Source organism: Bos taurus, chromosome 11 (assembly GCF_002263795.3).
Source record: "Bos taurus isolate L1 Dominette 01449 registration number 42190680 breed Hereford chromosome 11, ARS-UCD2.0, whole genome shotgun sequence".
NCBI classification, from domain to species: Eukaryota; Metazoa; Chordata; class Mammalia; order Artiodactyla; family Bovidae; genus Bos; species Bos taurus.
Genome location: NC_037338.1, coordinates 98,550,129 through 98,573,669, shown reverse-complemented (window position 1 = coordinate 98,573,669; position 23,541 = coordinate 98,550,129). Strand labels below are relative to the sequence as shown.

The window sequence follows — 23,541 nt, the reverse complement described above, 5'->3', positions numbered from 1 at the left end:
AGGGTGGGGACTGGAGCTTCTCTGCTCACCACAATCCCATGATCTGTTGCCTTGAGGGGAGACCTCCAGCCAGCTGGCCTCTGGCCATCTAATCTGCCTGCCTGTTTCTTCCTCAAGAGCCTATCTTCTTCCCCACCAGCTCAGGGTGTGTGGCCCATGGCAGCACATAGCCCAGGAAATGCCTTCCGTGGGATTCCCACCCTGCACTGGGAGAGGAGTCAGGGTGGGAGGAAATCCCCCCACATCACGTTCCCTTCCTGGTTCAGGGTCAGATTCCAAGGGCCTGGCCAGTTCAATTCCCAGTTAACTCTGGAGTTCGTTACACTACCAGAAAGGAAACAGGGGGCAGGCCAGGGGCCTGCCTTCTCTGAGTAGCAGTTCGGTCACCGGTAAAGTGGAAAGGCAGACCCACCATAGAACAGGGGATGGATGGTGTGCAGCCACCCTGGGGTGGGGTTAGAGTTAACCCAGTTCACAGACGACACGAAGCCACCGGGTTGAGCCAGGATGCAACCCCAGGTCTGAGAGCTGCAGCTGAGTGTCTGGGCCCCCTGCACCTGGTGGTTGGAAAGAGGGCTTCACTCCCCCTCCCTTCTTCCTAACTTCCTCTCTTTTCCCCATTTCTGGAGACCAGGAGACTAATGGTGGGCCAGGACCCCAAGGTCTCAGCTGGGATGGAGCCCTTGGGTTCTAGCTTGCAGCTCCAGGGCTCAGCCAGTTCACTGATGGGTGACCTGTGCAGTTACCTTGGGCACCAGGCTTAATGTTCTGCAGTTTCCATTTGACACTTTTTTTTTTTTTTTTAATTAACAAGGGGCTACACCTTTTCATTTGGCGCTGGACCTACCAATCACATGTAGCCGGAACGTTCCCCTCCCACGCCTAACCTTGTCAGGAGAGTCTGGAGACCTGGCATTTGGCCCATAGGCCTTTTGTGCCCTGCCTCCCCTTACCCAGGGCCCGGTGGCCCCAGAAGTCTCTGCAGGCATGGGAGGAGAGCCCTGAGATGGGGAGGCAGGGAGCCATGCTGTGGGAGGCAGCAGGCTGGCGGCCAAGCCACAACTGCTGGCTTGGCAGTGGTGAGTGTTTCTAAGCTGGTGTTGGGCAGAGGTAGGGGGCAATGTGACCTCGCAGATGGGGGCGGGGGTTGGTGGGGGAACTTCCAGGCTCAGAGAGAGGACTCTGGAGTCAGACTTGGCTTCATTCTGGCTCTACTTCCTGCTGCAGGACCCTGGTAAGTTAGTGCCTCCCTCCTGGCCTCAGTTTCCTCACCTGTAAAAGGCACAGGGGTAGGCACAGGGAGTAGTCATACAACTCACGGGAGAGAGATGGCACCCATGAAGTGGGGTGCCATCATTTTCAGTGGGGTCTCCTTTGCTCACCCAGCCCTGCCTGCCCTGGTGGTGAGGTATGGGCAGGAAGACCTCCCACCGCCATCAGCCGTGTCTGCTCATAGCATCACCCTCCGTCTCCCAGGCCCAGGGTCTGCTGGGTTTGATCGGACTACAACTCCAGCCGGTCCCAGGAGGTTGCCTCCCCTTCCTGTTCCATTACTCGGGAAACGCAGGCCCAACCCTTGGTGTCCAGTGTACAGAGGAACCTTTGTCGGCCCTGCCCTTGGGTGGGTTGGAGGTTTATTGCTTTGTTGACCCAAATGTCTTTCTGGAGTGGTAACCTGGCAGCTGCGATCCACCAGCCAGTTCCTCCAGGCAGACGAAGATGACTGGAGATTGGATCTGGGCCTGCTGACATTCTCTGGACCCCCTTCTCTGCCACTGCAGTTCCTGCAGTTTCCCGGAGGTGAGTCGGGGGGAGTGGGAGCCTGAGGGATGTGGTGGGGGTCACCTTGGTGGGCAGCCACTCTGGGCCCCTGTTTTCACATCACACCCAGGCTCTTTTGTCTCCTCTGTGGGCCTGCTGGGGACCCACTGCTTCCTCCTAGAAACCAAGGGAAGCTGGGTGAATCTCAGCCTGGAGGTATCTCACGTAGCCTCTTCTCAGAAGGAACTTGGGGCCAGGCAGGAACGCACACTCACACAGTTAGCCCAGGTGAGGAAAGGAGCCTGGGTTCTAGGTACTGGTGGGCACCCACGTCCAGTGTCACCTGGGCCAGTCTGATGGCTCCAGCCTCTGTCTGCAAATGACCAGGGACTTCTTAATTCCAGACCCACTGCCGAGAGGCCCGTGAAGGCTTTTTCCAGTATCCCATGGTGGGGAAAAAAATCCTAACAGTGCAAAGATTGCTAAGGGGTGAGAAGGGCCTGAGGGTGACACGCAACCAGGATCCCCACCCTGGGGCAGGAAGGGCTGAAGCAGAGGCTACTGCCATCAGACTGTGGTGGGGGCGGGCACGGGCTGCCCAGCTGTGGGCAGGGTCGGGGAGTAGCACCAGGACTGGCCACAGCTTCTCAGACATGAAGATCCTGGCACGTGTGCAGAGCAGGCTTGGGGCTTTAGCGGCAGAAATGCTCAGTCACTCAGTCATGTTCAACTCTTTGCAACCCGTGGACTGCAGCCCGCCAATCTCCTCTGTCCGTGGGATTTCCCAGGCAAGAATACTGCAGTGGGTTGCTATTTCCTTCTCCAAGGGATCTTCCTGACCCAGGGATCAAACCTGCATCTCCTGCGTTGCCAGCGAATTCTTTACAGCTGAGCCACTGGGGAAACACTTGTGGGCAGAAAGGCTTGTGACTATTTAGCGTACAGGCCTGGGGCAATCCCAGCTGGAACACCTGTGTACTCTCGAGCCTCACTTTCTCCCTCTGGGAAGCAGGAGTAACAGCAGTGTCCACGTTATAGATTGTGCTAAGGATTCAGCGAGTTATGTTCGCAAAGTGCTTGTTATTAATAGCACAGGAGAAACCCCTGACCCACAGGGAGCTGTGTAGGCTTCCGTGTCCTTGTTATTATTGAAGTGGTTGTTACTCTTCTTGGGGGCTCTGGAAAGGGAAGCTAGCCCTAGAGCAGAGCCTCCTGGAGTAAGCCTGGCCCCAGGGACACGGCAGGCCTGATGGGGGAGCTCCAGCCCCGGATTTGGTCCTGGAGCTGGGCTGCAGCACCCTTTTATTTCCAGAGTCCCGGTCATTGGCCGGGGCTGGGAGAAGGGCTGGCCTCTAACCTGCCCGTGACCTCAAGCAAGAGATTCCCCTTCTGTGAGCTCCCAGCAGTCCTGGTCATCAGGCGCCCTGCCCCCGGCTCTGTGGTTTTCTGGCCAGTAGGGCAGGTCAGGCGCTGAGGAGGGCTGGGGTGAGGGTGGGGCCGAGGCTCAGGAAGCGGATGGAGCAGGACACCAGAGGGGCAGGAAGCCTTGCCTGTGCCCACAGCCATTTGTACTGCCCCCAGTGCCTGGAGGGCAGTGTCTCTACAGCCTGGAGGCTGGACCTTGGGGGCCCATTAACTTGTTTTAATTAAAAACAAGTTAAAAGTGGTATTAATGTCCTAAATTAGTCCAATGGATACCACTTGGAAGTTTATAAAGCAAAAGGTGAAAATAGCACCCAGTCCACTCTCCCCACGTCCACTCTCCCCACGTCCACTCTCCAGGGTTAACTACTGCCTGTAGTCCCTTCATGGATTCTTCCGAAGCAGTTTGTGTGCGCTTACAAACCCATGTGCATAGATAGTTGGATAAAAAAAGGAATTATGCTATATATGCAGTTCATTTTTTATATTAAAAATAAATTTTAAAATATAAAAAACACAATGTGACCATTATCTTAAAAAATTTGGAAAATACAGTGAAGCCAAAAGAAGACATCAGCCCATAATCTTATCATTCCAGAAATAACCACTATTGACCCTTCAATCACTGTGATAGACAAAAAATCTCTATTTTCATTTATATTCTTTTTTTTTCACCTTTTAAAATATACCTGAATGACGGCATGAGTTATACTTGTGAATAATAAAACAATATAATGAACTTCTGGAATTCATATCCCACTAAAAGACCAGACTTTGATACTATAACTTGCACACCCCTGCCTTTTTTCCCTTCTCCCACACCCATCTCCCAACACGCAAGACTGCTGTGTTCTTGATTTTTGCTTTTAAAACTTTAATCACTTTGATAGGCAAAGCTGTCGCCTGTCCTGTGAGAGGCGGCCTACTGCCTGCTGTGTGCTTAAACAGTATATTGTGTAGTCCCATTTGTCTTCCAGAACTTGGCTTTTTCACTCCTCCTGTCTGTAAGATCCATCCATGTCATTTCCCCCTGCTCTACAGTATTTCACCATGTGAATGTATCATAATGTAAAAAGATTCCATTCTCCTTGATAGCTATATGAACTATTTCCAGTTTGATTTCAAGCACTGCTGCTCTGAACTTCATTACGTGCATTTGCAAGACTTTCTCCAGGGTATATATCTAGGTGGTGGTGGTTTAGTCGCTCAGTCATGTCCAACTCTTGCGACCCCATGGACTGTAGCCCGTCAGGTTCCTCTGTCCATGGGATTCTCCAGGCAAGAAGACTGGAGTGGGTTGCCATTTCCTTCTCCAATATATCTAGGAGCATGGTGCAAAATTTTCCAACTTCGTTTTCCAAAGTAGTATAGAGATGCATTTTTAACACTTGCTTTCTTCACTTATGACGTATTCCCGTGAACATCCTGGACATTTCTTCCTGTCGGTGTATACTGATCTGAATCTTTCATTTAGCAGGGCTGTGCCTTTGTTCATTTAACCAGGTGTCCAGCCTTCTTATTTTTCACTATCACAGAAAATGATGTAATGAATACCATGATAATTGCAAGAAGTAATGTAACGTTTTTTAATCCTTAACAACACCGCCGGAGGTTGTTCACCCCATTTTTCGAAAGCAGGGGAAGCAGCAAGTCGAGTGCCAAGGCCACACAGCTAGCAGCGCTGAACTTGCACAGTGGAACCCTGCGTTCACCCAGGGTGATTACTGGGTGCAGGGCTCTGGAGGCCCAAGGTAGGGATGCCCAGGGAGAAACTCAATTGATTCCAAGGGCAGGGTGCTCTATGACTCAGTTGCCCCATCCCGGCCGTGGGGACAGTAAAGTGAAGTGGGTGTGGGTCTGACCCACAGAAGAGGTTCTTCGGAAGGCTGTTACTGTCCTTGTCACTACAGGCTGCCTAGAGGCGTGAGCAAGGCGCCTGGGTGCCCCGTGCGGGGGGTCGCCTGCCCCTCACCCATCCCCGTCTGCACCGCCCCGGGGCGGAGCCACCCGCGGCCCCTCGAGGCTCCGCCCGCCTACCAGGCCTGGGCCGGAGATCCGGGAGCGGCGGCTCTAGGACCCGGCGGGCCGGGGCTGCGGCGGGGCCTGGGCGGCCAGAGCATCGCGGACCCGGCTCTCGGCTCCCGGCGCCATGTGAGGGGGCTCGGGGGCCGCGGGGAGCCACCGCTCCCCGGGGGAGGTGAGCAGGCCCCGCGCGGGGGCGGGCTGCGGGAGGGGGCGCCGCCTGCACCCCTGGTGGGGGTGGGGGTGGGGGTGGGAGCCGCTGGTGATGGAGGTTGATGCGGGGGCCACAGGGGGCTCCCCTAGACCCACTGTCTCTTGGCAATCTCGCCTGAAGATCCCGGTCCTCACGCCCAAGGGCTGTCGCGGGGTTCGCGGGGCCTCCCGCCGCTGACACCCCATTCGAGCTCGGGGACCCTGCCGCCGTTCTGCCTGCCTCCCTTCTTCCCAGCTGAGGCTAGAGCTCCTTACCCGCCGGAGTGCTGGAGTTCGTGGGGGGGAGGGGGGGTGGTCAGCGCAAGCGGGATGCACAGAACCCGTCGCCCCCTACCAGATGCACCCACCGTTTCGGCGTCCCCCATTTGGAATTAGGAGCCCCCTCCCCCTTCTCCCGGGAGCTCTCCTCCCACGCGACTCGTGGGGGCGTCCCGACTGTGTAGGAGGAATCCTCGAGCTGGGCAAAGCGAAACTCCCAAACAGAGGGCAGGGTGTGGCCCCCAGCCTTAGCCCACGGTTTCAGCCTTCTGACTGGGCCTCCTCAGGGCTGAGTACACTCTCCTGGCTTAGGGCTGTGGGCTGCCACCTCCCTGGCCTGAGGAAGTGGCTCCCCAGCAGGCCTGCTATCCCTGCTGAATCAGGTGCTGGGAACGCAGCCGGTGGCCTCTAGTCAGTACCAGCCCTGGGGGATCCTTGAGAGAAATCCGGTCAGGCTCAGCCCCAGGTTGCTGCCTGGAAACAAGCCTGGAAATAAGACTTCCCAGCAAATTCTGAACAGCTCTGCAAGGCACTTTGCCTCTGTGAACCTCAGTCTCCTCATCTGTGAAATGGGGATGAGAGCCCCTACTGTGTACAATTGCCAGGAAGATTCAGTGAGTGGGTGGTGCTTAGCAAGGACTCAGCATTTATTGATATTAGAGGGAAGTTGCTGGGCCAGGCATCAGAGGCAGCCTAGGGGAGAATTGTTTGGCCAGCTCCTGAAGAGGCAGGCCTTGAACAATGAATAACCACAAAACTAACAGCTGCTGGCCCCGACCAAGCACTTTCAAATCCCTGTGCTTCCCGTGCCACATCTGCTTGAATCCTTCTAACAATCTTGTGAGTTACCTACTTTTATCATTCCATTTCACAGATGAGGAAACTGAGGCTCATAGAGGTCACATGGCTTGCCCGAGGCCCCTCAGCCAGTAAGTGGAGGAACCCGGATTTGCAGTTGAACCTGAGATGCTGTACTGACCATGGCCTTCTCAGAGCAGGACTGTGACGGGGGCTGACCAAGGGGACAGTGGTCCTGGCTGAGGGCACTGCTCAGGCAAAGGTGGGAAAGTCGGGGGGCGGGTCTGGGAACAGGAGTGTTCTAGGGTGTCTGGAGCTTGGGGCATCCGAAGGAAAGCGTAGTGAGAGGGGAGGCTCAGCTCAGAGAAGCAGCTGGAATGCTAGAGGCCTCAGGGTGGATGGGGGCTACCCAGGGATCCTGGATAACTTTTGCATTAGTGGGCTGTGAGTCTAACAACAAGCCGCTCTTCCCTTCCGTTGAACCTCAGTCTCCTGATCTGTGCATCCGGCGGGACTGGACCTGGTGAGAGTCCCCATGAGTCCCGACTGGGGTGGCTTTGAAGGCCGGCTGCGGCGAAACCTGAAACACGGCTTGGGAGGAGGGGGCGCCTGCGGAGAGAAGGCGGGGTTGGGTGGTGGGCGGAGTTAGGACCCAACCAGTCAGGAGCTGAGTGGGGACACCTCCTTTGGCCTGGCTATGCCTGATAGCGGTGTAGGAGTAAACAGCTGCTAGGTCAGGGGGCGGAGATAGTGGCGGGAGCTGGGAGGCCCCTGGAGGGAAGCTTCGACCGAGCTGGGGGAGCCCCAGGGCCCCTTTCTTTGCGCACTCACTTTCCGTGTCTTCTGGCCTAATCTGCTGGAGGTGGCTGGACACAAGTACTGACTCCCTTTTGAAAGGTGGGGAAATTGAAAACTGCAGAGAAGCTGCGTCCTGCGACGATGGGGGCGGGGTGGGGGGCGTCTGTTGGAGAGTGAGGAGCAGAGTGTGTATGGTTCCCTGAGACCCTCTCCCCCCTCACCAGGGTGGAGCTGTGGTTATGCCCATTGGATAGATGAGTCTGAACCCTTAACCCCCAAGATCTTATGTAATAATGAACAAAGTCAAAACCAAGGGAAAGCAAGTTAAGAATGGAATCACTCAGTGGACCTCCTGCACATCTCCAGGGCCCTGGAGGCACAGCAGAGAATGGGAGTGAGGCCCTGGGCCAGCTGTGCCATCAGAACTCTCTGCTGGAAGGTGGCATGCAGGGGACATTCCTGGCCCACCCCAGGTGGGAGGATGAGTGGGCATGATCAGGGTTGTGCAGAGTGTTCCAGTTGGAGGGGCCAGTTTATGCAAGACCTGGAAGGGTGTGAGTGTTGAGGAGTTTGGGGACCTACAAGGAATGTTGCTTTCTTCCCAGGCTTCGGGACCATAAGGCAAGGTTTAGAGTAGAGGTACGAATAGGGCTCCTGCTAGGTGAGGAGCAGCAACCCCCCACCCCAGCCGGGAAGCCAGCCTTTGGCCTGCAAACTGCCTTTGGCACAGAGTGGGAGAGAGAACGGCAGGGAGAGAGGCAGGGCTCTGCCACCACCTGGCTGTATGACTTCTGACCAATTCCTGCCCTTTGTCGGCTTCAGTGTCTCCATCTGGAAAATGGGTACAGCCCTGAGCCTTGGGGTCATGGGTGGATAGAACTGGCGGGAGTGGGGAGGGTGTCGCTTAGGACCAGCTGGACCATAATCCTTTCTGTGGCTTGCAGGTGTGACCACACACCCCTACCTGGGCCACCTGCAGGACACTGGCCCCTGCCCCTCAGCAGACGCCGGAGAGAGATGAAGAGCAACAAAGTAAGTTACCTTTTGTTTCTTATCCCCATCTCTTTATTTCTCGTCCCCATCTCAGCTTCTTATTTCCCTTCGTGAAATGGTCGCCTTCGGACCTGCCTCACACCCAGTCTCTCTTCCCTGCTGAAAAGCTCCTGATGCGTGGGAGACCCTGGTGCAAGCCTTGCTGTAGCCACTGACCTGTGTGGTCTGGGCAAGTTCCTGCCTCTGTCTGGGCCCAGGTCCACTTCTGTCCTCCTAGGCCTGACTGGTCCATCTGTGGTCAAGGATTAGCTGAGAAGGTGACTGTGGAGTTCTGTGCAGTGGGTGGGGTTGGGGAGAGAAGGTGAATGGGAGTCTGGGAGAGGGGACAGCGGTCAGAGTCAAAAATGACATAATGTTGTGAGCATCACTCCAAGGGTGCCCGGGTTCCACGTCATCCATTCATTTATGGTTTCCTGAGCACCTATTGTGTGCCTGGCCCTGTACACCCCTTTCCTAGGATCCACTGAGCTGCGGCTTTGGCAGAGCCTGGGGGTTGGGATTGGGGTGATATAGGTGTGTCTGGGTCCAATCCGGAAAGAGAAACCACACTAATTTGAACAGAGCAAATTTAATGTAAAGAATTGTTAACTATAATTGGGCATTGGAGTAACAAAGGATTCGAACTCTACAAAATACAGGAATAGCGGGTGTAAGGAGCAGTCACCGGGAATTCTCTAATGGTCCAGTGGTTAGGAATTGATACTTTTACTGTTGGGGACAGGGTTTGATCCCTGATCAGGGAGCTAAGAGCCTGCAAGCCTTGTGATGTGGCCAAAGGAAAAGGAAAAAAAAAAAAAGGAGCTGCCCCCACAGTCAGAGCTGAGACTCAGGCCTTACTGGCCTGGAGAGGGCAAGAGCTATGGCCCAGTGGATGGCAGAGAGCTCACGGTGATGCTGTGCCATGGAAGTTGTCATAAATCCACCTGCTAGGCTACAGGGAACGCTGGTCACAGGAGGTAACTCCCAGGAGGCACGTCAAGCATCATGCAGAACTGTTCCAGGAAGCTGAAGCTTAATTTTTGTGGGTGTTGCTGGTGGTTGAGTGTGTCACATGCTTCTGGAGAAGCTGTGGTCACAGTAGGAGTCAGGGGCACTCTGCTTCAAAACTGCCGGAGGGTGGATGCTGGAGGAAGCTGCTGACCCCTGGGAGAAGCCATGTGCCCTGTAGGAGCAAGTGCCCAGAACCAGGCTTAAAGCCCCCAGAACCTGGCAGCAAACTTCCTTCCTCCTGAAATCTATGTCTAGCGCCCTCTACTAACAAAGTTTGCTAGCAAGAAAAAGTTTGTAAGGGGCCCAGATCCATTTTCACAGAGCAGGCAAAAAAGAGAAAAACCTGGTACTAAGAAGCGATACTTCAATAACCGCCTAGGGGGCTTAGCACAAAGAGTCAGGACTCCGGGGCCTCACCTAGCCTTGCAGACCCTGGGCCAGTAAGTCCCAGTGGACGTTTCAGAGATCACTTTCCTTTCTTCTGCCATAAGTTGGTGTACCGACTACCCATGCATCCTGATTCCTGACCACAACCTTTCCCTTCAGGTTTAAATGAATGATGAACATTTGTGGAGACTGTTTGGGGAAGACCTGGACCCTCTCGTTTGAAAGTCCCACCTGTCTCCAAGCATCCTTCCCGCTGCAGCTGGAGGGATCCTTGCAACCCCCACATCCAATCTGATCCAGCCACCCTTCTGTGGTCTGGGCTCCACCCTGGGAACTGAGATATGGTGGGGATCAAGGCTGACTGAGTCCCAGCCTTCAGAACTTATGGTTCCATTGAGGGGGATCTGAATGCAGTGGGATTGGTCCTGTGATGGCCGGTGCTCAGGGAGCTGGAGGAAGCCTTCCTGGGGGAGGTGGTGCCTGTGATAGGCAGTGCTCAGGGAGTTGGAGGAGGCCTCCCTGGGGGAGGTGGTACCTGAACTGGTGGAATAAAGAACAGGAATTAGCAGGCGTGGTAGGTGGTGAGGACTGTGCCGGATGGCTGGGACCTCACTGGCCTCTCCCCTCTCCAGGAGCAGCGGTCAGCAGTGTTCGTGATCCTCTTTGCCCTCATCACCATCCTCATCCTCTACAGCTCCAGCAGTGCCAATGAGGTCTTTCATTATGGCTCCCTGCGGGGCCGGACACGCCGGCCTGTCAACCTCAGGAAGTGGAGCATCACTGACGGATACATCCCCATTCTTGGCAACAAGGTAGGGCAGCCGCTCTGGGGAACTCCCTGGGAGCTGCCTGGAGACTGCCCTTCCCCATTGCCCACCATCACTGCCCCTACCTTCTTCTCCTCCTCCTCCTCTTCTCTCTACTTCCTCCATCCGTCCTAAAGAAAAGGGTGGACCCCAGGAGTCCGGTGCCTTCAGCCCCTTGTTTGCGATGTGACCTCAGACAAGCAGCCTGTCCTCTGGACCTCAGTTTTCTCCAAGGTTCCACCCTCAGTGCTAATAGCCTATAATCTCCTGAATCAGAATCCCTTTAGAAAGGTCTGTCTGGTTTTCAGATCTCAGTCTCTGCAGGGGAGTCTACATAGGATTTGGGAGCAGGACTCTAGGGTACTTGACAACACAAAAGCAATAATAAGAATGGCTGCAGTGGTCAGTTGCCCGCTGCGTGCTGGGCACTGTGATCAGCAGTAATCCTCATACCAGTGCTGTGAGTTTAGCATTATCTCCCTTGATGAGATGGGGAAATTGAGGCTCAGAGAGGCAAAATTACTTCCCCAAGACCACACAGCAAGGGAGAGGAGGAGCCCAGGTATTGCCCCAACATCTGCTGAGATACAGCTGTGTGGAGAGGCCCAGAGCCTTTCCAGGGACTTCTGTTTGTTTTGGATAGCCATGAAACTCAGGTTGTATTTCCGGAGCTCACCTTGTAGTCCTCTGAGCCCCAGTGTTTTCCTTGGGGTCAGGGAGAAAATTATTGGCCTCCAGCATGGATGCCACCTTCCAGAAGGAGGTCCCTCAGCCCCTGCCTACCTCACTCTCTTCCCTCACTAACCCTCCTAAATCTCTAGAGGTCTTTGCATATAGAGCCTGGGACCATGAGCTCATCCTCACTGGAAAAAGGCCCATTAGCATGTGTTTAGAGACAGAGGCTTCCCTGGTAGCTCAGCTGGTAAGAATCCACCTGCAATGCAGGAGACCCCAGTTCCATTCTTGGATCAGGAAGATCCCCTGGAGAAGGGATAGGTTACCCACTCCAGTATTCTTGGGCTTCCCTGGTGGCTCAGTCAGTAAAGAATGTGCCTGCAATGTGGGAGACCTGGGTTTGATCCCTGGGTTGGGAAGATTCCCTGGAGGAGAGCATGGTAACTCACTCCAGTATTCTTGCCTGGAGAATCCCCACGGACAGAGGAGCCTGGTGGGCTACAGTTCATGGGGTTGAAAAGAGTCAGACACGACTGAGTGACTAAGCACAAGAGACAGATTAAGGGCTTCCCCATTGGCTCAGTGGAAAACAATCTGTCTGCAATGCAGGAGACCTGGGTTCAATCCTTGGGTTGGGAAGATTCCCCTGGGGGAGGGTATAGCAACCTGCTCTAGTATTCTTGCCTGGAGAATTCCGTGAACAGAGGAGCCTAGTGGGCTGCAGTCCACAGGGTAGCAAAGAGTTAGACATGACTGAGCGACTGAGCACTCACACACGACATGAGAGACAGATTAACACCTAACTGAGACTTTCTCTACCCTAAGGATCCTTGAAAGAGAAATGGTAGAATCCCTGGGAGAAAGTGGAACTGCTTGAGGGTGGGTGATGTGGAAGGGAATGAGACAGCTTGGCCAGCAGCTGTTTCCAGCCTGATAGGGGAGGCCAGGATGTTAGAGCTCAGGAAAGCTGGCAAAGCCATCAGTTGAGGTATTAAACATGAGACATGTTGCTGGATCTTGGAGTAAGGCCTCAAGGAAGGCTGCCTGGAGGAGGAAGGCACCTGAACTTAGCCTTGAAGGGTGCACAGAAAATCCATGGGCAGAAAATAGGCTTCAGATAGCTTGTGGTTCCAATCTGTTTATTTCACCAATGGGAAAACAGAGGCTCAAAGCAGCTTCCACACCATTTCCTACTGACAAGTTGATGGCCTGTTTGTGGGTGATGTGGAAATGTCATGGACACATTGGGGAGGATGTCTTCTTTGAAGAGCTGGCCTGAGGGTGAAGCTGGGGCTCTGTGGCCATGTAGACCTAGGTTCACATCCTGGCCCTGCACTCCTCTGCTCTGCGACCTTGGGGACATCCCAGCATGGCTGTCCTGCATGGTTTCTTTTCATCCTTTAGGTGTTAGCTGAGAGAGGCCCCCTCAGATGACTTTTCTAGCACAGCCCTCACTCTTGCCAGCCTTGATCCTCTGCCTCTATTTTATTTCCTTCCCAGCACGTATAACTTACCACCTGGCATTATTTTACCATTTACTTGTTCACCATCTGTCTCCCCAACTGTGAATTTCTTAAAGGCAGGAGTGGGGTCTCTTGTTTATTGCTCTGTCTCTTGTACCGGCCATTAGCAAGCTTGCTATAAATATCTGTTGAATGTTGAATGAATACGGCTCAATTTCCCTGTCTTTAAAATGGGCATCATAATTCCCGCCTCCTGGAGGGATGGAGCACAGCGTCTGGCACCAAGTGGTCATAACAGTGTTGGCTTTCCTTAACCCTCCAGACGCTGCCCTCCAGGTGCGGCCAGTGTGTGATTGTCACCAGCTCCAGCCACCTGCTGGGCACCAAGCTGGGTCCTGAGATCGAACGGGCCGAGTGCACAATCCGCATGAACGACGCACCCACTACGGGCTACTCGGCCGATGTGGGCAACAAGACCACCTTCCGCGTGGTGGCCCATTCCAGCGTATTCCATGTGCTGCGGAGGCCTCAGGAGTTTGTCAACCGGACCCCTGAAACTGTGTTCATCTTCTGGGGCCCCCCAAACAAGATGCAGAAGCCCCAGGGAAGCCTGGTGCGCGTCATCCAGCGGGCAGGCCTGGTGTTCCCCAACATGGAGGCCTATGCCATCTCCCTCAGCCGCATGCGCCAGTTTGACGACCTCTTCCGGAGTGAGACAGGCAAGGACAGGTACCAACCTCCTGCCCGCTCCCTCTGGCCAGCCCTGCGCTCCCTCTCAGCGTGCTCCACCTGGAGGGCCTGTTGCTCCCAGCATGCACTGCTCTGAGGGTGTGGTCACTTCTTGCCACATTCTCTTGGTCAGGTTTCCTAGGGGAGTTCGCTTCATGTCCAGCTCTTAGCTTGTGTCATTTCCAACATGCTCTGCCTGGCTTCGTCTCCCTCGGAGGGCTTGCAGCGCTCCCAGAGGACAAGGGCTCCCGGCATGCTCTGCTCTAAGGTTGTGTCGTCACTGCTAGCGTCTTTCTAGGACAGCCCTCCCGTAGCATGCCTCAATGGAACGTGTTGACCATTCCCAGCATGTCTCTTCTAAGGATACATCACCCTCGGTGTGTGCTGCTCTGACTGGTCTCTCTAGAAAAGCTGGGCCAGTGCCGTCCAATAAAAATATCATGCGAGCCACATAGGTAATTTAAAATTTTAGAGTAGCCACGTTTAAAAAGTTAAAAGAAACAGGCGAAATTAAATTCACTTTTATTCAACTTGATATATCCAACATATAGGTCCTATACGTATCTTGTTTGATTTATACCTAAATATTTAAAATTTTTAGAACTATTGTACATAGTATTAGAATTTTGATGGGTTTCCCATTATTCATTGCTAGCTTATAGAAATATGATTGATTTTTTTGTGTTGACCTTATATCCAATAATCTTCCTAAACTTACTTATTGGTTCAAGGAGACTTTTGTAGATTCTTTGGGTTTTATGTGCAAATGATCATGATGTAACAACATGAATATAAGGACAGTTTTATTTTTTGTCTCCAATCTGTATGCCTCTTATTTCTTTTTCGTGTATTATTGCACTGCCTAGTGCTTTCAATATAACACCGAATTGTTTTAGAAGTGGTGAGAGTGGACGTCCTTGCCTTGGTCTGTCTTAGGGGAAAAGTGCTCAGTCTTTCATCAATGAATATGGTGTTGGTTGTAGGTTTTTGAAGCTATGGGTTGAAGAAGTTATCAGGTTGAGGAGGTTTCCTTCTCTTACTGGTTTGCTGAGACTTTTTTGTTTGTTTTGGTTCTTGGTGATTTTTTTTTTAAGCCATGCTATGCGGAATGTGAGATCTTGGTTTCCCAACAAGGGATGAAATCTGTGCCCCCTGTTTTGGGAGAATGGAGTCTTAACCACTAGACCACCAGGGAAGTCCTGCTAAAAGCATTTTTTTTAGTCATGACTGGGTATTGGATTTATCAAAGTTTTTATGCATCAATTGATATCACATGGTTTTTCTTAAGACTATTAATATGATGGATTATATTGATTGATTTTTATATATTGAATCAGTCTTGCATTTCTGGAATAAACTCTGCTTGGTTGTGGATGTCATTTTTTTTATATGTTGCTGGATATGATTTGCAATATTTTGTTGAGATTTTTGTATCTGTGTTCATGAGAGATATTGGTCTGTAGTTTATTTTGTACTGTCTTTGCCTCATTTTGGTATCAGAGTAATGCTGGTCTCAGAAAGTGAATTGGGAAACGTTTTCCTTCCAGAATTGGTTTTATTTCTTCTTTAAATGTTTGGTAGAATTTGCCAATGTTTGGTAGAAACTCTTGTCCTGGAGAGTTCTTTTTCAGAAGATTTTTAAATTCTTTAAGAGTTATAGGATATTTAGGTTATCTATTTCATCCTGAGTTTTGGCAGTTTGCGGTTTCAAGGAATTGGCCCATTTCATCTAAATTATCAAATTCATGTACGTTGCTTTTTACAGTTTCTGTATTATTCTTTTAATGTCTACAAGGCCTATGATGAACCCTCCTTTTTTATTCTTGATATTGGTTAATTTGTGTCTTTTCTCTCTGTCAATCTTGTAGAAGTTTATTTTTTCTTAAACTTTTTAAAGAACCCCCCACCTCAATCAAATATACCCTAAACATCTTCAGTTCAACAAGTGAACAGTGTGAAAAATTATCAGTGACATATTCTACATTCTTTTTTTCATGCTAAGGAATAAAGTGTGTATTTGACACCGACAGCACATCTTAACCACACGTCAAGTGCTCACGTGTGCCCGTGTGTGGCTGGTGGCTGTCTGGTGGGCAGCACAGCTCGCGGTTCTTGGTTGCTCGCCCCATGCCTTGCTCTGAACTTGTCACTCGTCACTCCTGGCAGGACTTCCGCTGATTAGTCTCCCCTTTGGAGTTTGCTCCTAGCGTGTGCGCAGCTGTTTCCGCCTACCATGCTTTGTGGTCACGGTCGCTCCCAGCCTGCCCGAGGGTGACCAGGCTCCCCAGGAGTTAATTCCCAGCATGTCGTGTTCCTGTGCTTCCCCTCAAAGGAGCCCTCCCTCCACCCCTCACCTCCGTTCAGACTTGCCCGCGCTCCCGCAGCAGGGCTGGACAGCGGGTGCCTGACGCGGAAGGAGAGCCCCAGGAGGGGCCGAGTGGGAGGAGTTCTGGGAAACTCTGGGTGGGTGGACCCTTCCTCCCTGCCCGCCCCACCCCCCGCCCCCTCATCATGACACCTCTCTGCCCCCAGGGAAAAGTCCCACTCGTGGTTGAGCACAGGCTGGTTCACCATGGTGATTGCAGTGGAGTTGTGTGACCATGTGCACGTCTATGGCATGGTGCCCCCCGACTACTGCAGGTGAGCACTCCCAGGGCGATGTCCAGCTGTTGGCCTCAGGATGGAGCAGGGGTCCTGGAGACCTTGGCTGGGATGCCTTTGAGGGCCTCTATTTTACAGTATTCAAACTGCTCTGCAGAGATCTAGGCTCTTCAGAGCTACCTCAGGGGCTTCCATCCCAAGCTCAGCCGGAGTCCAGAGTTTATATATTAATAACTATTTTTATTATTACTATATGAAAAGCCCAGTAGGTGACAGCTGTTTTTTTACTAAGTGCTGACAGTGTACCAAACATGGTTTTTTATTATTTCATTTACTCCTTATAGTGACCGTAAGGGATAAGAGGAGGATGTTTTGTGAAAGGCCTCAGTTCCCATGAACAGTAAGGGGTAGGGGTCAGGCTTCAGAGCCCATGGTCCTTACCACTATCCCACATTGCCACCCTCTGGGGAAAATGAAAAGTTTCCACTGCATTAAAAAAAATAAAAATTTGAGGACTTCCCTGGTGGCTCAGTAGTAAAGAATCAGCCTTGCAATGCAGGGCACATGGGGTTCACTCCCTGGTCCAGGAAGAGTCCACATAAGCTCTTTTGCCACAACTAAGACCTGATGTGGCCAAATAGATTAAAAAAAAAAAAAGTTTGAGAGTCAGACACCTAGTCTACACTATACCCATTTCACAGATGGGAAACTGAGGCCCAGGGAGGGGGCGGGGATTTCCCCCACTGAGGCGCTACAGCAGGTCAGGGGCTGGGAAGGGTAGGATCCCGCCAGTGCCTCCCTTGCCCTTACGGCCCCCTCTGCTCTGCCGCAGCCTGCGGCCCCACCTGCAGCGTATGCCCTACCACTACTATGAGCCCAAGGGGCCAGACGAATGTGTCACCTACATCCAGAACGAGAACAGCCGCAAGGGCAACCACCACCGCTTCATCACGGAGAAGAGGGTCTTCTCATCCTGGGCCCAGCTGTACGGAATCACCTTCTCCCACCCCTCCTGGACCTAGGCCACCCTGCCTGTGGGGCTCTCACGAGGGACACGGGAGAAGTGGCTCTCCGCCCAGCTGCTCGACCCGGGGCCGTCTCCTGGCCAATCAAGGCTGGTCAGGGTGTCTTCTGGAGGGTCAGGCCTTGAAGCAGGCGCAGCCTCCAGCCATCCAGGGCCTGGAGGAATCTCTTGGCCAATCAAGGATTTGGGCTTCTGTGTGGTTAATCGGGTGTTGAGGGTATTTTTTTGTTCAGTCAGGGTCTGAGCATAGTCAATCAGGGTATTTCTGAGTAATCTGAGGCTAAGGTCATGTCCTTTCCCGTGAGGCCTTGGTTCAGAACCCCAGGATGGACCCCAAATCACTTCCTATTGATGGGGATGGTGGGGTCCTGTCCCAGGAAGCCGCCTCCTCCCTTTCTAGAGCTAGAGAGAGGTTGGGTGGGGGTAGGGGGCCAGGCTGGGGCATTTGTGGGGTTGGGGGGCTCTTCAGGGTGGGAGACTGGTGTCTGGGTCTTGCCTCTACCCTGAGTGGCCTTGAACAAACCCCTTGCCCCGTCTCTGGGCCTCCTTCTGCCTGTGTCAGGTTCTAATTGTGGAGTCTGAGAACCCTCCCACCTCCCCCCACCGACCACCTTGGGTCTGTCCTCCTTTAAGACTGGGCATCTCCAGCCACCGCCCCTTGCTGGGGGGCTCAGCTTCCTGTGGGTCTGGGATTCCCTTCCTCACCTCCTCCTGGAAACTTGAGGGTATTTTTGTGCAACTTCCTCAGGCTTTAGGGAACTCTGAAAAGAATGGACAAACCTTCAGCTGTTTTCTTAGCCCCTCTGCCCAGCTGCCATTAGCCTGGCTCTTAAAGAGCCAGGCCCCTGTTTCTGCCATCCAGCCATGAGGTTTTCCACCTGCTGGAGGAGCCTTTGGGGCTGAGAGGAGGGGGGAATCCCAGCCCACCTGAGGTTTCCCGAAGCCCCTTCGTTTGCAGCTGCTGGAATAGTCAAAGGGCCTTCCCCCACCTGGGCCTGGGAAGGCTCTAGAGGCCTGGGAGCTGTCGCCTAAGTTCTGTCATCTCCCTCTACATCAGGCACTTTATTGCTGGGCCTCTGTGGGCTGGATTTACACCCCCAGCTCTTCTGGAGTCTTGAAGGGAAGAGACTGGAGGGCTTCCTGGAGGAGGCTGTGGAATGGGCAGGGTCAGGTGGGGAAGGAGGCCAGCAGTGAGTCATTGCACTTTGGGGCAAGGGGTGGGGGCCGGCGACTACCCTAGACTTGATTTTGTAATGATTTGTACAGAAATAAACGCACCTAAACTCCAGCCCCATTTCCTGTGTCTGAGTTCTAGCTCGCTCTCTGGCCCAGTACTTGGGGCCCACACCTTCCAGGCTGGGAGCCCACACTCCAGCAGAAAGGCCAGCTTCTTTGTGAGTCATGCATTTTACAGCCTGGGTGGAGACCTGGTGGCCCTGGGGGTTGGGGGATGCTCACCTGGCTCTTCCAGTCTGACCTCCCCCTGCCCTTGTGACTTTGAGCAAGTCACTCCCCCTCTCAGAACCCCAGCTCCCTCTGGGCTGAAACCAGACACTACTCTCAAGGAGGTCAGGATCAACGGAGGCGAGGGGCCCGCGACAGGCTCAGGGCAGTGAGGGCTGCACAGGGCGCTGCAGCTGTGGAGGTGACGCTCTTCCTGAGGATGGTTCCTGCAGAGGTTTGGAGGGGAAGAGCGTCCCACAGGAAGAGAAGGGGGTGGGAAAGGATGACATTTCTGTCCCAGAAGCAAGGGGGATGGGATGGAGGAGGTTGACAGGGACAGGCAGGCAGTGGGGTCAGAGGTTGGCTGTAAGCAGGGTGGGGAGGCTGGGGGGGCGGTGCCCAGGGTAGGGAGCAGGAGTATCCTGCAAGCCTGAACAGGAGGGAGTCAGGCAGGGCTGCAGCCCTGGCCAGGTGTGTGAGCTGTGAATCCCTCCAACCTCTCAGCAAAAGGACTTGTTTACTCCAGGTTGGCAGGAGGTAGGGGGTCCGTGACTCTGGGAGATTACAACCTGTTTAGTCAGATAAGATGCCCTTGGGAGCGGAGGCCTAACAAAGGGTGACTGTGAGACAAGGGCAGGTAGCCTGCCGGGGATGGAAAAGAGTTCTCCTGGGCACTGCGCCAGCGGGATGGGGACCACAGAGCTGGCGGGTGGTGAGAATGGCCCCCCCCTTTGCCTCAGTTCACATATATGTTCACTGTCGGTAGCCACGGGCCATGTGCTGTGTGAGGTGCAATTGATGAGGGAGGGGATGTCAGGAGGGAAGAAGGGCCCAAATGGAAGCCTGGCGGGGGAACCCACAGCCCCGCTCGGTAGGCAGTGGGGCAGCCAAAGAAGGGAGCAGTGGAAGATGAGACCACTAGGGACAGGGTGGCAGAAGGCCGCGAGGGCCAATCCGAGGGGCAAAGCCTCCATCCTTCCTGCTTGGAGAGGCCGTCCTTGCTCAGACAGCAGCAGGATGAGGAGGTGGCTGGGAGGCCTGGGGTCCGGGCCCAGGGTGACCAGACAGTAATGGTGGTGGTGGTGGGTGTATCCGAGGGGCGGGACTCCCGGCAAAGTCATTACATGGGGGAGCCTAGGGATCCACCCGGGAAGGGGATACAGGGACGTGACACACTTCCAGCCCCACGTAAAGGCTACTGGGAATTGGGGTCCAGGCAGAGGTTTCAGGGGGTGCGGGGGGCGGGATTTCTTCCAGGATGCTGTGGTCTCCTGTCTCCCCACCAGTGGCACAAAGGGGGCGCCAGCAGGAGGGAGTCAAGACGGGTTGGTTGCTGGGGGTGGACCCTGGGATAGCCCAGTTCAGAATCAGCAAGTAGGACTTTGATGGAAGATGTTGAGAGCAAGAGGCCTGGGGTCCAATCCTCAACCACCCCGTGCTCTTACCTCCTCAGAATAGACCCAGCCGAGACAGGGCCACTCTTGGCCAAACTTAGCTTCCTGAAGCCACCTCATCATGGCCAGCTTTGCTCTGAAACCTTCACTGGCTTCCCACCATGGTCAGGACCACGTCCACCTCCTAGTTGGGGGTTCAGGGCCCTCCCGTGAACCCTTTTACACGGGTACCCCTCCTTGGGGGAGGGGGCATCTCCCACCCGCTGCCAACCTCACATGCACTGCTTGAAGCAGCCACTCCAGCTGTTTCCTGCGGATGCTCTGCTGTCTGGCCAGGCCCGCCCGGGGCAGCTCCACACCCCAGCCCCATGTGCTGGACGCGTGGATCCAGCTGTGCACCTCAAAGAGTGGCCGCCTCAGATGTGTCCCCTGATGCCGGCGCACTGGAATTCTTTTTTAGCTAGAGTATTTTCAAATTTTTTTTTAATTGGTTTCATTCTGTATGGTTATATTTTAGGTATTTTTTTATGTTTTAAAATAACTTGACCTATACAAGCACGATGGGCTTCCCTGGTGTCTCAGATGGTAAAGAATCTGCCTGCAGTGCAGGAGGCCCAGGTTTGATCTCTGGGTCAGGAAGATACTCTGGAGAAGGAAGTGGCAACCCACTTCAGTACTGTTGCCTGGAGAAACCCACGGACACAGGAGCCTGGCAGACAATGAGGCATGATGTTGCAGAGTTGGATACAACTGAGCTACTAACACAACATACAAACACTGTAAGATAGAAAGCAAGGGGATCACCCAGTTCTGCTCCCTGGTGACAGTCTAATCTTCCAGATTTTTCTTCCATGTACCTTTTTCATTTCCCTCCTTCCCTTCCTTCCTTTTTCTCCTTCCCTCCTGCTTCCCTCCCTTCCTCCTGTCTTCTCTCTCTCTCTTTTTCTTTCTTTAGATTGTAGCTGGGAAAAAAAAAATCCTGAAACTTTAATATCTCAGCACTGGTGGAAAATCCATAGATCATATGCAAAGGAAATAATGAAAACAGGTGCCTAATATATTTTTTGTTCAGTCTGTAAGATTTCAAAAATTTTTTTATTGTGGTAAAAAAAAAAAAAACACATATGATTTACCACTTACCCTTTTTTAAGTGCACGGTTTAGTAGTAGTAAGTATATTTACATTGCGTTTTTTTCCATTGTGAAACAGACCCCAGAACTTTTTCATCTTGCATATCTGAAACTCTAAACCTATCAAACAACTGCTCTGAATTTCCCCTTCCCCTCCGCCCCTGGTAACCATCACTCTTTCTGTTTCTACGAATTTGACTGCTTGAGACCCTTTGTATAAATAGAATCATACAATATTTGTCTTTTTGTGACTGGCTTATTTCACTTAGCCTAATGTCCTCATGGAGAAGGCAATGGCACCCCACTCCAGTACTCTTGCTTGGAAAATCCCATGGACGGAGGAGCCTATTAGGCTGTAATCCATGGGGTCGCTAAGAGTCGGACATGACTGAGCGACTTCACTTTCACTTTTCACTTTCATGCATTGGAGAAGGAAATGGCAACCCACTCCAGTGTTCTTGCCTGGAGAATCCCAGGGACAGGGGAGCCTGGTGGGCTGCCGTCTCTGGGGTCGCACAGAGTCAGACACGACTGAAGTGACTTAGCATAGCATAGCAGTGTCCTCAAGGTACATCTATAGACGCTTGTTGTATTTAAGAAACGCGTTTCGAAGCCTTTAAGGCAGAAGTAAAGTCCTGCCTTCACTCAGGGGATCCCGTGCCCACCCTTGCTCTCTTTGTTTTGCTTTAGTTCATCAACTTTAAGATGCCATTGATTTGATTATAAGACAGAGCTATTTCAGGGACTTCCCTGGTGGTTACGTGTCTGAGGCTCCGCGCTCCCAGTGCAGGGGGCCCGGGTTTGATCCCTGGTCGGGAAACTAGATCCCACCTGTTGCAACTAAGGGTTTGCATGCCACAGCCAAAGAGCAAAGATCCCATGGGCTGAAAATAAGACCCAGCAAAGCCAAATAAATATTAAAGAAAAAAAGTTGAAAAAACAGATACCATTGATTCAATTATAAGACAAAACATTTCAATGACTTCCCTGGTGGTCCAGTGGCTGACTCCACACTTCCAATGCAGGGCATCCAGGGTCGATCCCTGGCCAGGGAACTAGATCTCTCTTGCCACAATTCAGAGTTCACATGCAGTAGCTAAAGACCCTGTGTGTAGGAGCAAAGACAGAAGACCCCAGGTGCCACAACTAAGACCCGGCACAGCCTAATAAATAAATATTAAACAAAACCAATTGCAGAGATGTTAAAATGGAGAAAAAAATTATAGGGCTAGATTTTATGCCACACACACACGTTTAGAATTATTTTCACTCAGGTGGGATAAGATCAATGCAGTTGGGCCCTTAGCCTCTTCCTCTTGCCCCCTAGCTGCATAGACCTCCAGCTTCCCTTCTTTCGCTGACTCTAGGGCGGTTGCCAGCTCCCCACCCTGACTGTCTGTACCATTGCCCCTCCTATCAGTTGGTCTGCACTGTACACCTTCTGTGCCCACTCGTGGGATTCCTAAGAGCAGAGAGTCACACAGATGATTGACATCAATTTGCTTTCCCCAAAGGTTGCGCCCATGCACACAACCACCTACAGCTTTTGAGAGGGCCTTTCAAACAATTTCTAGGGCAGACTCTCTGACCCACGACTCACCCCTCCCACAGACGGGGAAACTAAAATCCCAACGAGTGAGAGCCTTGTCTGATGTCACAGGTGGCAGTGTTGGGATTAGACCCAAGCCTCCTGGTATCCAGGATGCTGTTGTTGCTAAAAAGAAGCCACCCATCTAAGGTGGCCTCACTCTCCTGAGAGTCTTACCCTCTCGCTTAAACACCTTCCATGGCTCCTTAGTGCCTGCAAGACAAGTTCCAGATTCAACCCACTCTACCATCTGGGGCTGCTGCCTTCAAGGTCGTGATATGGTCTAGCAGTCAAGTGCATGACTTCTGAAGCTACGTGGTCCTAGGCTCTCATCTCTGCTCTGCTACTTCATTGAGCAACTATTGCTGTGTCCCTGTCTCATGAAAAACTCTGGGTAAATACTTCGCTCTCTACCTGGGAACCCCAGGCAAGCTCTTTTACAGCTGTGACCCTCATTTTCCTTGTGTTTAAGGACTGCAGACGTGGTCTGAGTCCAGCGCTCTGCCCAGCACTTGGTGCCCAGTGAGCCTCATTAATGGGAGCTGTTCTTTGCATCAGAACTATCAGTCCCCATTTGTGCCCACAGCATTCTTAATGTCCCACATCCTCAAGCTGGCCTCACTGGGAATTGCCTGGCAGCTGCATGGGGACAGGGCTGTTTTTGTTTTTTAAATAATCTTCTACACTACCACTGGCTCAGATGGTAAAGAATCTGCCTGCCAAGCAGGAGATGCAGGTTTGATGCCTGGGTCAGGAAGATCCCCTGGAGAGGGGAATGGCAGCCCACTCCAGTGTTCTTACCTGGAAAATCCCATGGACAGAGGAGGCTGGCGGGCTACAGTCCCTGGGGTTAGAAAGAGTTGGACATGATTGAGCATGCACACACGCACGCAGCCACTGGCTGGGAGATGGATATGTGGGTGATCTTCAGAGTTCTGGGGAGTTACAGTCCCAGAGAAGCTCTTGAGGCCCCTTCCAACAGAGGA

The 23,541-nt window shown here is 52.8% G+C and overlaps 1 protein-coding gene across 18 annotated transcripts; it reads left to right on the top strand.

The window, feature by feature from the left end:
• The first annotated feature begins 83 nt into the window (after window positions 1–83).
• Window positions 84–18,288, top strand: ST6GALNAC6 (ST6 N-acetylgalactosaminide alpha-2,6-sialyltransferase 6). Of its 18 annotated transcripts, XM_059891055.1 has the most exons (10): window positions 5,256–5,380; window positions 6,551–6,605; window positions 6,963–6,997; window positions 8,217–8,304; window positions 8,433–8,582; window positions 9,862–10,046; window positions 10,335–10,514; window positions 12,969–13,375; window positions 15,908–16,015; window positions 16,809–18,288. In XM_059891055.1, exons 6-10 carry the CDS (start codon window positions 10,044–10,046, stop codon window positions 16,996–16,998), a joined length of 888 nt encoding a protein of 295 aa, XP_059747038.1. In that variant the 5' UTR covers window positions 5,256–5,380; window positions 6,551–6,605; window positions 6,963–6,997; window positions 8,217–8,304; window positions 8,433–8,582; window positions 9,862–10,043; the 3' UTR covers window positions 16,999–18,288.
• Window positions 18,289–23,541: the final 5,253 nt, after the last annotated feature.